Consider the following 15,440-nt stretch of genomic DNA (forward strand, 5'->3'; position numbering starts at 1 on the left):
ATTCAACCATTAGCAACTAGCTAAACACTCCTCGAACAGAGCGACAACCCACGCACAGCGAGAGCGTTTGTTTTCTGTGACATAATCGAAGTGCGCCACACTTAATACGTCACAAACTTCCGCTGTGGGTTTTCAAAATAAAACCAATACACTAAAACTGTGATGCAGTCCCAAGTTGAACAGAATTTAACATGAACACTAGTGAATTATTTACACCTTTACACCTGGCTCAGACACTGAACATAATAATGGACACAAGCTATGTAATATTTATATACAGCCTATGGTTTCTCATTATTTATAAATTATTCACAACTCTTGATCTTTTAACTCTTACACCGTTTCTCTGCCCATAACAACAGCTGATGTCAGCAGTGCAAGAGTTGTGCTTGATGTCCTCCTTTATGTTCTTTATCAACTGCTGAGTCAGTGGGGGAGGAAATATACAGATCAAGTACTCAAATAAATGTAGAAATAACGCAATGTAAAAACACTTCATATAGGTAAATATAGGTACAAATATAGTACTACTGCATATTAGTTGTTTAACAAGAATACACATTTAATGAGCTGGTCTAATTTTTGTATGTAAAAAAAAAAAAAAAAAGAGAAAAGAAAATAGCGGGCGACTGTAAAAATGTGAATGTGGTCCAGCAGTGTAATAACCCTCCAAATAGAAAATTACAAAATACGAAAGCATACAAAACACACATTTTTTTTGTTTTTATTTTAAGCTATTACTTCAGGTTTGTTTTCTGCATGATTGTCCAGACTTATTGCAAATATATTACATGCCTCTTTGCATATTTACAATAACCTACATGTCACCTACAAAAATGGTAACTGAAGCAAACACATTCCATGTTTTTACATGCAAAGAGACACATGAAACACATGAAACTAAAAACTCACTATACAACCAACTATACAAGTCTGATGGCATTTTTAAAACAAGTTGGGCTGAACTCATCAAATGTCTTGGTTGACACTCTATGGAAAACTGAAAAACAAATAGTTTCATAATGAAAATGTTGGACTGTTAGTGTTCACTACATGATTTTACATGCCAAATTCCAAGTATGAAAAACCTATGCCCATGCTAAATGTCTTCAGTTGATGATAATATGACAATGATGCTCGTTTTTAAGTCATTTTTAGCAAAACTTGTACCACATTAAACCACCCATTAGTGTTCCTCTTTCTAATTTTCCCTTTTGTTTCCATCTTTCTACCCCATCTTCCTCTGCGGTTCCTCTCGTTTCAGTTTGCTGAGGAATTCGATCAATCCCTGGTGAAATTCTCTGGGTTTGTCCATGTAGCAGGCATGACGAGCTCCTTCTAGCTTGAGCACAAAGTGATTTGGAAGTTGTATGAGGTTCTTGTGGGACTGGGCCCCCAGATTTGTGTCCAGGGCTCCAAACACGATCAGAGTGGGAGTCTGGAAGGAGAAGCACACAGGACTGAGAAGTCTTCACATAAACATTGACTTGTATACAGCTTTCTGAAGATGCCCACCCTTTTCATTACCCCTGAAACTGGACAAATTGTTGTTGTCTCTTGTATAGCACTAGCATAAAAGCTACTTATACTGACATTAGATACAGATTTATGGTAAAATATTTGAAATTGACATCATGATGATGCCTGATTTTTTGTTTTGTTTACAAAAATGATTTTTTTCTATCAAAAAAGTAAACATTGCATCATTGCAGGTTCCCATATGTGAGGCTTTTCTGCTTTCTGATTGTTTTATGCGATAGTGAACTCAGAATCACCATTTTTAAACAAGAACTCCGGAGGAGGTCCGCAGAATTGGACCTGAACTTTCTTCAGAGGTTGCCTTTCATATATGAACAACTCAGCAGGAGATTTTCCGCTCAGACGCATTCCAACAACACAGAAATCTCTGAAGCGTTCAGGCGAGGGGAGGCGCAACATGTAGAGGCAGGACGTACATTAAATCAACAGCGGTGTCGACTCTATATCACCAAAAAGTCTCTTGACATCTTAGTTGGTGTCTTCTTACGTGCTGTAATTTCAGTGCTAAAGACTTTGATTTTGATTTGACGATTGATTTTGATTGTATCTAATGAGTATGTTGCACACACAAGGCACAAAGATTAGAGAGACCAGTGGTTCAACCATAGACTTGATATAAAGATGGACATTCAATAAGGCCTCACAGCTCATTCATGTTCTAGAGCCCCCTAGTGGGTCGATCAGGTCATAACTGAGTGGTATGGATTCCCCATTTAAAAACACAGTTGAGATATATCATGGTGTCATGAGAAACACAACTGTAAAATCTGTTTACTCTAATAAAAAAAGCTATTGGAAAGTTTTCCTTATTCCTGTTTTTTTGTTTATATATATATATATATATATATAAAAATCACCACATGATGTATTGTTTTGTCACCTCAATACTTTGGTACTGCTGCGGAGTGTAACTTCGAGTGCCAACTGGGGATATGGGGATGAAGCCATGTAGCTGAGCGCTGTTCTTCATGAAGAAGGGAATGGAGTAACGTCCACTCATGGAGGGGCTCAAAAGCACAGCCGCCCTGACACCCAACGACTCCATGAACCTTGAAAGAAGGTCCACTCGACTCTGGTCAGTCTTCAGAGCCTCTGAGTCCGGGGATTTTCCATATCCTTCAAGAGGAGGAAGAATTTGTCACTTATTTTCTTTTCTTTTTCAAAAACATTTTTTATTGATTTTTCATCAGGATTAGTGACAACAGGAATAACAGAGTCCTAAAGACATCCCTTATGGGCAGAGATAATTATTTTCAACTAAATATGACTACAGAGTGCCCAGATTTCAAGACAAAAAAGCTGTTCACGCCAGTGTGTGAGTGCAGTGGGATTATAAACTATAAACTAAATGTGGTGATTATGTCAACTCAAAGTTGTGTACCAGTCCTCATCCATCAAGAAACACTGCATTGAGATTTTGCAAGTATATGCTTCTTTTGTTTACAACCAAATGAATGCACTCGCCAAGCAGTCTAACAACACACCTGTCTTTATCAATGTTAATATCTGTATTAAATATCTTAAATATCTGTAGTTTAGATCAATTCCCTCAGGCTGTGGAGCTATCCGTGGTCCTTGAGTCCGTAGCAAGGTGGAATATTCAACAACGTTATCGCATGTTTTTCTAATATCGTGCAGCCCCATTTATAACTTATTAACAATCCAGTTTTATAGTAATATGGTTGCAGTCATTAGGATTAATGTTGATTATGTGTTTAAAATGTTACGGTTCTACCTGGCAGGTCCATCGCCAGGGCCTGATATCCATGCGTTGCCAGCAGAGCCATTGTGCCGAGCTCCTCCCAGGTTTTGGAAGTGAAGGCCTGGCCGTGCAGGAGGACGACTTGCAGCCTACACAAAGAAATAACATCCCTTCTTAACAACAACAAGCAGTTGGCATGTCAGAGCTGCAGGTAAGAGGCAGTGCCTGTGTTTATATGCACTCGTGTCAAAGCAGTGAGTGATTATCATGAATGGTGTTTTCTCTCTTATACAATTGGTTGGAGGTAATAATTAAAAGGACAAAGCACGTTATCAGCCAAGCAGGTCTCTGCTGCTGTCAGCTCACCTCGGTAATATCTGTCGTCCAGCGCTATCGACAGGCAAAGCCTCTCTGAAGAACAGCGGGGGGTCCCCGGGCAGCTGGCCGGTGCGAACGGACACGTTGATGGTTGGAACGGGAGGAGGAGAGGTGGCCATCAGCCCCATTCTTTGGGCTTCCAGAGACGGCTCCATGCTGCCCTGGCGAATGGACGGCAGCAGCAGGTACAGCAGTAACGTGGCCAACAGCACCAGTCCCAGAACAACGAGACGATTACGCAGGAAGTTCATTTTGTCGAGAGTAACCTCCTAGAAGAAACGGAAAACAGCAGCGACTGAGAAATACATACGAAATTTGAGTTTTAAGCCATTTTATAGACCTATGACATCGATAGATCACCAGATCCAGATGTCAGTGATGGACTTGATGGGTAAAGACGTATCACACATAAAACTAAGTGGTGGTTCATTAGGTGAACAGCATCTTTCTGAAAGAGAGAAATATTAACAGGTGAAGGCTTCACTGGGCAGTACAGCCTTTGGTAAACCAGGTTTGAAAAGGCACCTAAACCCCAGCAGCTACAGTGCCAGTGCACTATAACATTAAAAGGTTGACGATAATTAATAGTTTAAACGTGCAAGGAAACACAAAGAATCTAGAAAAGGGCCCAAACTGGAACGATTTAAAGGAAAGTTAAGCTCAAAGGATGAAAAATAAGTGACCTTGCAGTGTCGAAAAAAGTCAACTGATGAATGTCATGTAGTCAAAACATGCAAGAATACACACAGGGATTAGATATAGTAGAGGGAATGTTAGTGATAGAAAAGATGACTTATTGTTTAGGAGTTAAATAAGTTTAATAGATAACAGGAACAATGGATTGGGTTTATAGATAAAGATCAGCTCTGAATAACACTATTAGTGTTAAGATCCTGATGAAGGTGAATTACACGACAAACTGTGACCAGTAAACGCTGGTTTCAGGTGTATTCAATAAAGGCTGAGTCCAAGGGGAGCACAGTGAGACCCGCTGGGTGTGTTGGAGGGAAACATACCGACACACTGGAGACAGGCGGACTCGATCAGTGGAAGCGGGACGAGGCTGTCTGCTTCATCCTCTTCTGCACCGCTGCTCGCCACTGGTGGGAAGTGTTGCAGGAAGGGTCGACGCTGCTGGTCGCTAGCTCCCCAAAGCGACACAGACACACAACACTGGTGCCCGGAGCGAGCTACACGTGCGACTGCTCAAGATAACAACAGCGCCCGTACATCCGGTGTTCCTCAGGCAGCGACACTGCGGGGACGTAAACACCCGAGATGAAGTGACACACGAGAGAACCGAGGAATCTGTTGAGTGTGTCGGCTCAGTGTTTAATCTGCCACCGTCTAAACCCTCTGTTTCCCGTCGGAGCACTTTTCAAGCTGCACACCACCACAAGCAGCGTACGTCATTTCCTTCTAAAGCTGCGATGCAACAACAACAGTAACATACTGATAATAAGAAGCACAACAATAATGGTAAACAGTCATAATAATTGTGATGTTATTATACCTATGTTGCTCTCTCTCTCTATATATATATATAATACTTTAAAACAAATATTTTACCTTTACTGTTACACAAGAATCCCCCCCCCTATCTATAATAATACAATAATAATAAAGTGTTGCACGTAGATGCACTGTATGAATGTGTGTGTGAATGTAAATCTGTATTGTAAAGCACTAAGTGGTCATCAGGACTAGAACAATGCAATATAAATACAGACCATCTAGACCATTTACCAAAATGCATGATTTTTTTATATATTCAAATTTTTTTTATATCTCAGTACAAACTAGTCTTGCACTGCATCTTGATTAATCGTCCTCAAAAATAAGTATGTTGATTACAATTGTAAATTTGTGTTATCTACTGTTGGACATAATGCAGGATTTTATACATCTTTTGTTTCTGCTAAAAATAACATGAAATAACAAGAATAACAAGAAACAAAAACCGTTTTTCCCTCCACAGCCATAAGGTCCCTGAACTCTCTGCAACAACCACAATGAACGTGCACGTTAAATACTCTGCACTGCATTGTCTAGTGTAATTGTGTCATGTCACCACTGTCTATAACGATTTTTTTAATGAGCTGTTCCATGCTGTTCACAGGAATAAAAGAAAGACAGGACAATACTTTTTCTTTTTTTTAAAACCCATTTTAATATTGAAATTCTTTGTTGTAAAAAGGATATTATGAATTGCTTGTAAGTACAAAACCCTTTGATTGGGCTCCAGTTTGGTTTCAAACAATAACATCATTGCACTTTGGCAAAATAAGGCTTTTAAGGTCATTTCCTCGCTAACAATGAGACAAAGCTGCTTCTAGAATGGAGAGGTGGATGGTACAGGATCAAGATCTGGTCCCAGGTTGGATGGGATATTAATCCCTGCAGCAAATTCAGGGTCTCCTCCCATTTGGAAACAAACAAACAAAAACAAAAAAACAAGACGAACAAAAGGTGCCCAGGAGAAAGAGAGCAGTGACATCATTCTGAGAATCGCAAACTGGACACTCTCCTCCCTGCTGTGTCCTTAAATCCTGACCATTGATATCAAAGACAGGATTTGTGTCATGCAGCAAGCGTAGCAACCAGCACTGCACCCACAGGGTCCCTCAGGGGACACAGTCACATGCCTTCTGTCAAGTCCACAATACACATGAGGAGTAGATGATCCAAATTTGCATTGCCCCTCCTAAATCTGAGGTTCGACAATTGGTCTGAGCCTCTCTTCAAGGACCTTGGAATAGACTTTCCAGGGGAGGCTGAGCGGTGCAATTCCCAGATACCAGTGACCTTCTCCTGAGTCTGTAGACACTGGAGTGTTCTGATACTTAAATGTTACTCTGAAAGGCTGTCCTTTCAAAATAAAATAATCAAGAAGAACATTATAAAAAGATATTTATAAACATGTCTCCAAAAGGCCCATTCCATTTTTTTCCGTTTTAAGTCACTTACTCAACAAATGTTATATTACTTCTGACTGGAGTGCATTTAAATGTATGCATTATATAGGTAGTAGGTAGAGGAGAATACTTTTTCAAATTCAAAGTTTAAAACACTATCCCAGTCAAATGGCTGGCACTATATGTTTAATGTACTAATAGTGAAAAGGCTAAAAAGCACAATAAAGTGTGGATGCTTAATGCACTTCTTCCTTTACCCTCATAGCCTGATATTAAAATGTAAAGAGGTATCCATGGCATTTCAGTCTAGAATTGCTGGGCAACATCATCAGCATTGCACATGGGTGACAAATGTCTTCTATCTTTATACCATAAAACAGAGTTAATGTGTTAATGATCTTACACGTCATATTTAAAGATAATGACAAATTAATTATTAGATTATTTTCACACAACAACAGAGTTAAAGACAAACAACGGTTAAGATTCACAGCCAATACATGAAACATTAAATGGAAAAAACATCTTTATATACTGTGATGTCCTGCTTGCAGCAAAACATACATACATATTTTCACCTAATGCATTAGAATCAGTTAAAGTGCAGAATTTCAAAAGTCCAGCATACATAAACTGTTGTATTGCAATACTGGTTCTGTGTTTCTCCATTTTCCAGTTTATTTTAACAGTAAAACATATTAGTTATTTCCCACCTCCTCACAAATTTAGGTACCTTTATACTTCTTTGAGCACTGCCAAGCAGAATAAATACAAACAGCTACTGTATAAATATGAAACTGCTCTGCTAGTTTAAGTCTAGTAGAAGATGAAGATGTACCGACAGTAGTTTCCATCCACACAGCGTCACTGGCAGCAACCCAGACACAAGCTGCAATGCAAGCAAGTCAAGCTACACACTACACGCAGTAAAACTGGTTATTGTGCACTGACTCCTATCAATACTGAAGCTGATATTATATCTGATAACCACACGTTAGCCAATATTCTTTTCAGCATAAACACACTATTCTTCTTGTATTTCCTTGCTAAAGTGTTGAGGCCAAGACAAACTACTGGAGAATTAACATATTCTTGCATTTATACTGGATGCGTTAACATGATACTTGTCGTATTTGATAGACCTCCAGTCGGTCCTCAAGAAAATAATAAAATAAGGCAAATGGGATTCAAGCCTGCAGGGGGGGGCTTGAATTCTTCTGCAGCGACTGTTTCCGCAACCATTTTACCAGCTTACTCATGCGTACCAGTCTATTAATTAAGATGAAATGCCACAAAAATATTAAAAAAATTATAATAATAATAAGGCAAATGTTACACTACCTGGATGCTGAGCTTTTTCACAGTAACGTCAGGGTTACCATTTTCTTCAAACAAATATCAACATTTGTTTGTATTTACTGTCCAGCCTCTCTTTTTTATGCACATTTTGCTTATTAATAAAAAAACCTAGTACGCAATATGGATATTGATATTAATTATATTAGCATAGCATTGTGCCCAAAGGGGGCTGAGATGAACATCACCGCACTAATTCACAACCCTCATTGATCACAACATGTAAACAAAAGTAAAAGAGCATTTGGAGCCCGGTTAAGGCACGTCTCTGAAAACTGAAACAGGCAGGTCCAGCCATGTTGTTTCAATGAGCCAAAGATAATCAAGAGATTTAAGACTACATTTGCCACAATTTATCACCATCATAATGTACTATTAATACGTCCATCTTTAGGCTATAGGTCACAGCACTTGATTCATCAACGGATACAAACTATTGGGCAGCAATGTGAAAAGGCAAAATACCTAAAAGTACCATTTTGTTGCACCAACAACTAATAAATACTGTATGATGATTTGTTTCCACACATTTGGTTAGGCATCATGTTGTTGTGTTCATCACAGGAAAGTACAGGTGGATTAAAAAAAGTTAAGCTGTAATTGTTTCTGCAGGGACTGTCCAATCTGGAGGTCAAGGCCAGCATGGAGCTTGGCAAAAGCCTTAAGATTTGGTTTGTGACATAATTTGATGCAAGTTCATCAGCTGCAAAACAGATTGAAGGACATAAGTTCGAGGAGGTGAACCAAGACTGGAGATCTCCCAGTGCAGCGTGTTAGACAGAAATATTACTTTTAGATGGCCTGTGTGCTGGGATGAAAAGGTCCTGCCATAGTGCGAGACGAGTGATGACGGGATTTAACCGTCACTTGTGCAGGGTAACCTGACACCTCTACATCACGAAGTTTGAGTTCTTTTCAGAGCTGACAGACGCAGGTTAGGGGTTTGGGCTCCTGTGTTTCCTCAGTGTAGCAGAGTGAGGAATCCTAGTGGGAGTAAAAGGCAAAGGGGCCAGGTCCCGAAGACAGAGGAGGCTCTATTCTGCCCTTTTTCTTTCAGAGCACAAGCCTCACCCCTGTACCCACGGTAGCACTGGCACTGGAAGTGTGTGTGGTAAAGTGTAAGCTCGGCTTGGCCAGGTGCTCCTGTAACCTTTAACTGGCCACCCTGACTGGTGATGCTGTGTGTTAAGGGGCTGAGGTGGAGGTACACGTCTCTGTCTGGTACTCTGCGAAGACAGCGACCGTGGGATTTACACATGACCTGGCTGCAGTGCTCTGCTGCTGTGGACACATTGAGCAGGTACTGGCCCAGGAGTCCCTGAAGATACTTATTTAGGATGGAGCAGCTCTCCTGGAGGATAAATAAAAAAAAGATACACCCAAACCTCTAATCACTAAACTGCTCAGCATCAAACAAATGCAGATATAATTGGGTATAGTGCATCAAATGCATTTATGTTTGAGCTGCACACTGTGCATTTTAAATTAATGAATATATAAAGCTGTTTTCAGACATGAACTCCGAACAATTGGGTTAGGGCTTTCTCCAGAGTTTTCCTTAGACACATTTCAACACAGAAATCTCTGGAGGTTTTAAGTGAGTGGTGGCCCAGCATGCAGGAAGCAGTGTTTACTAGGGCGCTGGCCAGACAAATTCGTCTCACTCTGACATTTGCGTTCTCACAGAGCCCCTGCAGATAATGCCAGTAAATGATACGGGGTTCAATGTCTGAAAGCTTTAATTAAGTATAAAAACGAATAGAGAGGGTTCACTTACCTCACTGCTTGCATAGGAGCTTTCCCCCCAGAAGATTATACCTGCGGCTCCAAGTGCAACACTCTCACCGATGGTGGAGACCAGATCCATCTACAAAACATTTACAGACACAGTTCAGTGGTGACTCATACAATGAGCACAAAAGAACACAACAACAGATTATGAAGCCTTGTGTGCTTGATTAATTATTGCCTTGGTGAACTAACCTCACTTAGAAGTGTCATCTGATTCATATACGTAGGTCGGGTATAAACAAACACAGGATTTGCTAATCCATCCCCAACAGATGCCAGCCGCATCGCCTCCTTCACTCTGTTCCGGACAAACAGACGCCCGTAGTTTGAAGAGCGTAGTACCGAGCCCATGTATATGGACGGGAAGAATGCAGTACATTCCATCCACAACCAGTTCAGTTGATTATTGCGTGCCATCTCCACTGAGGGACAGCGGCCTGTGTAGTTTTTCAGTCCAATCCTGTAATCATGGTTGTAACAGTCTGGAAACAGGTAGAAGCCCCACAGTTGATTGGGCCTCAGATTCTTGGCAAACTTTAAAGTCTCCAGCATGAACTTACGAGCTGACGACTCAAATTCCTGCTGTGCGACTTTAGCCACTTGATCTGGGGTCCACTCAGGATTCTTTTTGGCCAGCATTTCCCGAGATTTACTTCGATAAATGTCTTTAATATCCCAATTTCGGATCCACAGTGGGCGCCACTCCTCCCAGTCAATAACAGCCAAGCCTTTTGCATCTGGCTCACGGATGTACTTCTGCACACCTCCGGGCATCTTTTCGTAGTGCTGAGCGAGGCTGGCGAGCTGTGGAAGACCTCCATTCACTGCAGTGCCATCGCGCTTGTAATAAGGATACAAGCCGAGGCGCTCCTTGTAGAAGATTGTGAGATTCTGCCGGACAAAGCCCTCATTGGGAGACGCCACAATGTCGAACTGCTCCAGAGACAGAGTTACACGATGTCGCGGAGCACACTCCTGTGTTGGGGCATTCCAGGCAAGAAGAAATGGCTTGTGGGAATATAATGGCCATCTTGTCTGCTTCACGTCGGCTGAACATAAGACTGTCCATAATGCAAACAGAGTCAGAAGCAGCCAAGGCAGTTGGCCAGCTGCAGCGAAGGGAGAGTGGAATACAGCCTCCATGGTGACTTCTCTCCTTCTCTAGTCTTTCTCTAGAAAAAGAAGGCGGTTTTGTTAAATTCAGCCTATATTAAAAACCACAAATTGTTCCAAATATATGTACAGATGATGCAGGGATACAGCACTTTTTCTAATGATGTCACAATTGTTAAATATATGAAACATAACATCTGTAGGTGGACGTTCAGGTAATATTTACTGACTTTCAGGCAAAGTATTTCAACAATGGGGGAATTGATAGGGTACTTAATACATATATTTGGGATATCATAACTGTATAAACCTATAGTATGACTAAGAACTCTTAAATCAAATACAGAGTCTACTAGACACCATCGAAGTTGCATAGAGCCACAGCCACAATTTGAGCCAGGCCCTGCTGTGCTCTGGAGATGCCCGAAGGTCGAGGAGTTTTGGTTTGCAGAAAAGAAAGATTATTGGCTCAATTATCCCCTTTCTCCCCGGTCTATTTATTTTGGGGGGGATCCCTCCACATTTACTAACTTAAGTTCACCACTCGCCAATTGGACCCAGACTGACCTTTTCTATTATAACCTTTAATTATATGAAATAATTATCTGATATGCATCCACTTGTGAGATGTATTTTTTAAGGTCTCTTGTTATTTCAGTTTAAACTTCTTGACATTTGATGCAAGTTTTTTGTTTTTGTTTATATATATATAAGATATATATATATCTTATATATATATATCTATATATATATAGATATATATATATTATATATATTACTCATGTTTATGTTTATATGTTTATGGTCTTCCTTGATTGTTTTTTATTTCTTCACCAGGTCCTTGTGACAAACATTTGTGAGGATTTTGTCTGTTGAGATAAAATAATAAAATGCACTAATCATTGAAAAGATGATAAGAGCTGATCGTTACCAGTATTACCACGTATGCTTTAGTCATCAGCTTCCTGTTTGACACAAGTTCAATAATTCATTTTGCTTCGGGAATCAGTTTGGGGAAGTAACTGTTGATTCGAGAAATAGCGGAAATGAAAGCGGAAAGAGGGTCAAATAAAAACAGCAAGCTCTTCGATGCAGACTGCTTTTCTTCTGTGTGAAACTAAGTTGGTCACGTTGGCTGTTAACAGATTCATTGAAAGTGAACGGTCTGCGTTAGCTAGCGGCTCGCCTCTGCTTCCTGCTCCAGTCTGACCTGTTCCGATGAGGAGGGCGACGCGTGCTAGTTCCACTTCCGCGCATGTAACCGTCGGATCGTTGACTTTTCCACGGCCCTGCCATGTGAAAGGTACCGGCCGCGGTTCAGCTCGAATCCATGTCGGTGGGAGACGGAGCTGACAGACGGAGCTGACACCGAGGATCACACTGAGCAGACCCACGGAGGGTTGAGCAACAAAGGCTCAGTCACCCACTCAGTCACCGTGACGACACACATCACTTACTTGTTTTTGGGCTTTTTAAAAAAAACAAACATAAATCGAGGTTATCTGTAACATTCACACAATTTAGATAGTTAAGATATCACAACCCCATTTTTAAATGTAGTCTTTCTATCTTGAAATGTGTGTGGGGGGGTAAATAGTGCAACTCGACCCCCCCCTCAAATAAAGGCCAAAGTAGACTGTTCCGCACACACACACACTCCTGTTACGTCACGCATGTAACCAGAGCTGCGGTTTTTAAAGTGACTTCCTGTTTTTAATCCAGCAAAGTAGGACGTTGATGTGTTTTGCTGTTTTTGTGGTTGCAGAAGATGTCCATCGCTTATTCTGGTCTGGTCCCCACTCATTTAACCATGCGAATTTTTGCTGTCTTAGTTTAATTTATTTTATGTCATACTTTGTATTTTTTTCTTTATTTGTTGTTTTTACTGCTTGTTTTCAATTTTTTTAATATATTTGTATCATCTTAACGTTCCTTTATTGTTGTTTGTTCTAATATCGATCACTTTTGTATGTATTAGTTTCTAGTTACTGACATTTTTACTCATTTTAATTCATTGTCAACACCCTATGTTTTGTCAAACACCTGAAAAGCCCTTTGAATTGCTTTTGATTTATATGAAAGGTGGTTATATAACTTATAACGTTTGATTGATAAAGTCTTAATGTAAAAAGATCATATAAAAGAATGAATAGAGCACTAGACTTTACATTATGAGGGTGAATGATATATGACATTTATTTTTAAGACTCAGGGTCCACATAAAAGACAACACAATTACATAAGGGATTGAATTTGGATTGTTTGAATCTTATGTGTAAGTAAGATTTTACTGTAGTTGGTCAAGGCAGTTCCAATTTTAACTATTCAATACTGAAAAAATCTGTATAAATCTATCCATATCTCAAGAAAACATTTGTTACAGAAACAGAGAATCTCCAGATCACCTACATCTTTCTTTTTTTTGAGGAAGCTCATAATATGAGTATTTAAAAAGAGGAGAGTCACTTTGTCTTGCAAGTTTCTTGCAGCATTTTTATTTGAGCTTGAGTAAGAGTTAACAATGCGTTTTATTAGTCAACAGTATAATTCCTAATAATATGACTTTCCTTTTAAATCTGATGTTCCCAAATAATGTATCTTACCAGCAACCTCGTGCTCTCCACTCTCCGGGTGAAATCAGATGAATTGGGCTGTTCCAGTTGATCGAGATCAGGATGTGGTCAGGTAAAGCTTTTTCTTCTGCTACATTATCGTATCTGTTCATCAGAGGAGAGCAACAGAGTTGTTCGTGCTGTGTTGAAATCCACCACTGACCAGTGCTTTAAATATCCAGCAGACTCCACCTCTGTTTGAACTCGACTTTACAAACCTCTCATTTTCAACAGAGAGAGTGGCTGTTGCTTCTCTGACATCAGAAATATTTAAAACATATACTGTTTAAAGTAGATTGCTTTAATGTAACTAACAGGGCACACAAAACCAAAGTATTTGTATTTCAAGGCTTTTTTGCAGTTTATTAGTTATTTCAGATTAAGACTGTGGAAGCACCAAAGACAGCACAGTAAATAGTTCATGATATTTTATGACTGAAACCACAAACTTAAAATCATGTAAGATACAGGAAATCTGGCATCGAATACACGAGAATTGTTTTAGAATTCAAATAATTAATGTATTTAAAAGTTAAATTTTGCTTGGTATCATAACTTTTTCTTACTGTGACAGCAACACACGTCAATGCTGCTTTATTCCTATTGCACACTGGGTCTAAACACAGGTTTAATTGAAACCTATGTGAAGTTACGTAATTCTTAGATAATTGGTTATGACTCATGCAATCACAAATATACAGTTTTCAAGAGCTGAGAAATTAAATATAGCTTATTTATAAACGTAAGTTAAACTAAATGGGATCATCAATCCTTTGTGAGTTAATGAATGACTTTGAAAAGACATTTTGTGAGATCTCTGTTTGAACATATGACAAATAAAACACATTTAATTACTTTTATTGACAAATCATATATTTTAAAACCATTTCTTAAATTACATGATTACTAACCCTAACCCATGATTAATTTGTGGATTTCTCTGCTGAAGACTATGTTGGTATATCAACAGTTCCTCTTGATTTCACTGCTGTTGTTTAGACATGGCAGGTTTCTACAAAGAATTTAAAATAATAAACACATTCTTGCTAGTAAGATAAAAGATTACAGTGGTCTTTGTGAGTATCTCAAAACCTGCCCAGACTTTAGTCAGAAAAGCCAAACCATGGGCAGTTTGCTGAGTCAGATCTTTTCATTTAACCCTAATGCCACAATTCACCTCATGGCCTTGCATAATATTACAGTTTTGTGAAAGTAAACAACAAAAAGTAATTGTATCGCCATGTCTCCCCCAGACACAACTGATAGAAGAATTCAGCCAGAGGACTTGTGCAGAGTAAATTAATATCATGGAAGCAATAAAGTGGAGTGGATTTTGGCACAGTCCTGTTTATCCTCTGAGGAGAACAATATCAGAGACGGCTTTACAGAAACCACTTTCTCATGGAGACATGGAAATTGATGGCCTTCACTTCTCTCCACATCATCCATTCTTCATTAGCACACACAAATACACGCACATTGCCAATCAGTGTTTCGCCTTCGCAATTTCCTCTGCAGGTGGTTAATGTCATCGCAGGTGGAGGTCGGGAGCATTATTTCCACAACATTGGCGTCAGTTCATTTTAGTGTTTACAACGTCTGACAAAAAGCAGAATTATCTGCCATTACAAAAGACTCTTATAGCCATATTAAATAATTCTGATACAAAGACTAACCACATTAAATTCTGATGAATCGGTTTCCTCACACTCCCTGCATTTCACTTAGTATTAAAAATGACTTGCTGTCACTTGAACAAAACTGAAGATGGGAGGTTGTTTATTCATTACAGCCTACAGAATAAAAAGTATTTGAATAGTCCTGATGTGATTAAATAAATACAATTATTTTACATAATAATTATTAAACAGTAAAATATGATTTATATTTTACAAATAGTGGTCTCCAGTCGTTTAAAAGTAACTTACTAGTTTCTCTATCTTTCACGCCTAAATCCTTCAATACAAGGAAGAGGCTTTAGTCAAATGATGAATGGTGTTGATGCACTATATGTATATGATGAAAGAGAGCCCG

The 15,440-nt window shown here is 39.4% G+C and overlaps 2 protein-coding genes and 1 long non-coding RNA gene across 5 annotated transcripts; all 3 read right to left on the reverse strand.

The window, feature by feature from the left end:
* Nucleotides 1-709: 709 nt before the first annotated feature.
* abhd14a (abhydrolase domain containing 14A) lies at nt 710-5,009 on the reverse strand. 2 transcript variants are annotated; one of them, XM_034584801.1, is made up of 6 exons: nt 4,636-5,009; nt 4,023-4,067; nt 3,608-3,888; nt 3,275-3,390; nt 2,420-2,655; nt 710-1,438 (listed from the first exon to the last, which is right to left on the reverse strand). In XM_034584801.1, the coding sequence occupies exons 2-6, from the start codon at nt 4,047-4,049 to the stop codon at nt 1,229-1,231; spliced, it is 870 nt and encodes a 289-aa protein (XP_034440692.1). In that variant the 5' UTR covers nt 4,050-4,067; nt 4,636-5,009; the 3' UTR covers nt 710-1,228. The 2 variants fall into 2 exon arrangements, with proteins under 2 accessions (XP_034440692.1, XP_034440693.1); XM_034584802.1 differs by lacking the exon at nt 4,023-4,067 and having other exon boundaries at nt 4,636-5,006.
* Nucleotides 5,010-5,782: 773 nt separating this feature from the next.
* LOC117761145 lies at nt 5,783-7,979 on the reverse strand. Its single transcript, XR_004613797.1, has 2 exons — nt 6,286-7,979; nt 5,783-6,225 (listed from the first exon to the last, which is right to left on the reverse strand). It is a non-coding gene; the product is annotated as an uncharacterized LOC117761145 (long non-coding RNA).
* Nucleotides 7,980-8,045: 66 nt separating this feature from the next.
* hyal2b (hyaluronidase 2b) lies at nt 8,046-12,221 on the reverse strand. 2 transcript variants are annotated; one of them, XM_034584795.1, is made up of 4 exons: nt 12,005-12,221; nt 9,874-10,853; nt 9,668-9,757; nt 8,046-9,241 (listed from the first exon to the last, which is right to left on the reverse strand). In XM_034584795.1, the coding sequence occupies exons 2-4, from the start codon at nt 10,822-10,824 to the stop codon at nt 8,852-8,854; spliced, it is 1,431 nt and encodes a 476-aa protein (XP_034440686.1). In that variant the 5' UTR covers nt 10,825-10,853; nt 12,005-12,221; the 3' UTR covers nt 8,046-8,851. The 2 variants fall into 2 exon arrangements, with proteins under 2 accessions (XP_034440686.1, XP_034440687.1); XM_034584796.1 differs by having other exon boundaries at nt 11,735-12,194.
* Nucleotides 12,222-15,440: the final 3,219 nt, after the last annotated feature.

Source organism: Hippoglossus hippoglossus, chromosome 5 (assembly GCF_009819705.1).
Source record: "Hippoglossus hippoglossus isolate fHipHip1 chromosome 5, fHipHip1.pri, whole genome shotgun sequence".
NCBI lineage: Eukaryota > Metazoa > Chordata > Actinopteri > Pleuronectiformes > Pleuronectidae > Hippoglossus > Hippoglossus hippoglossus.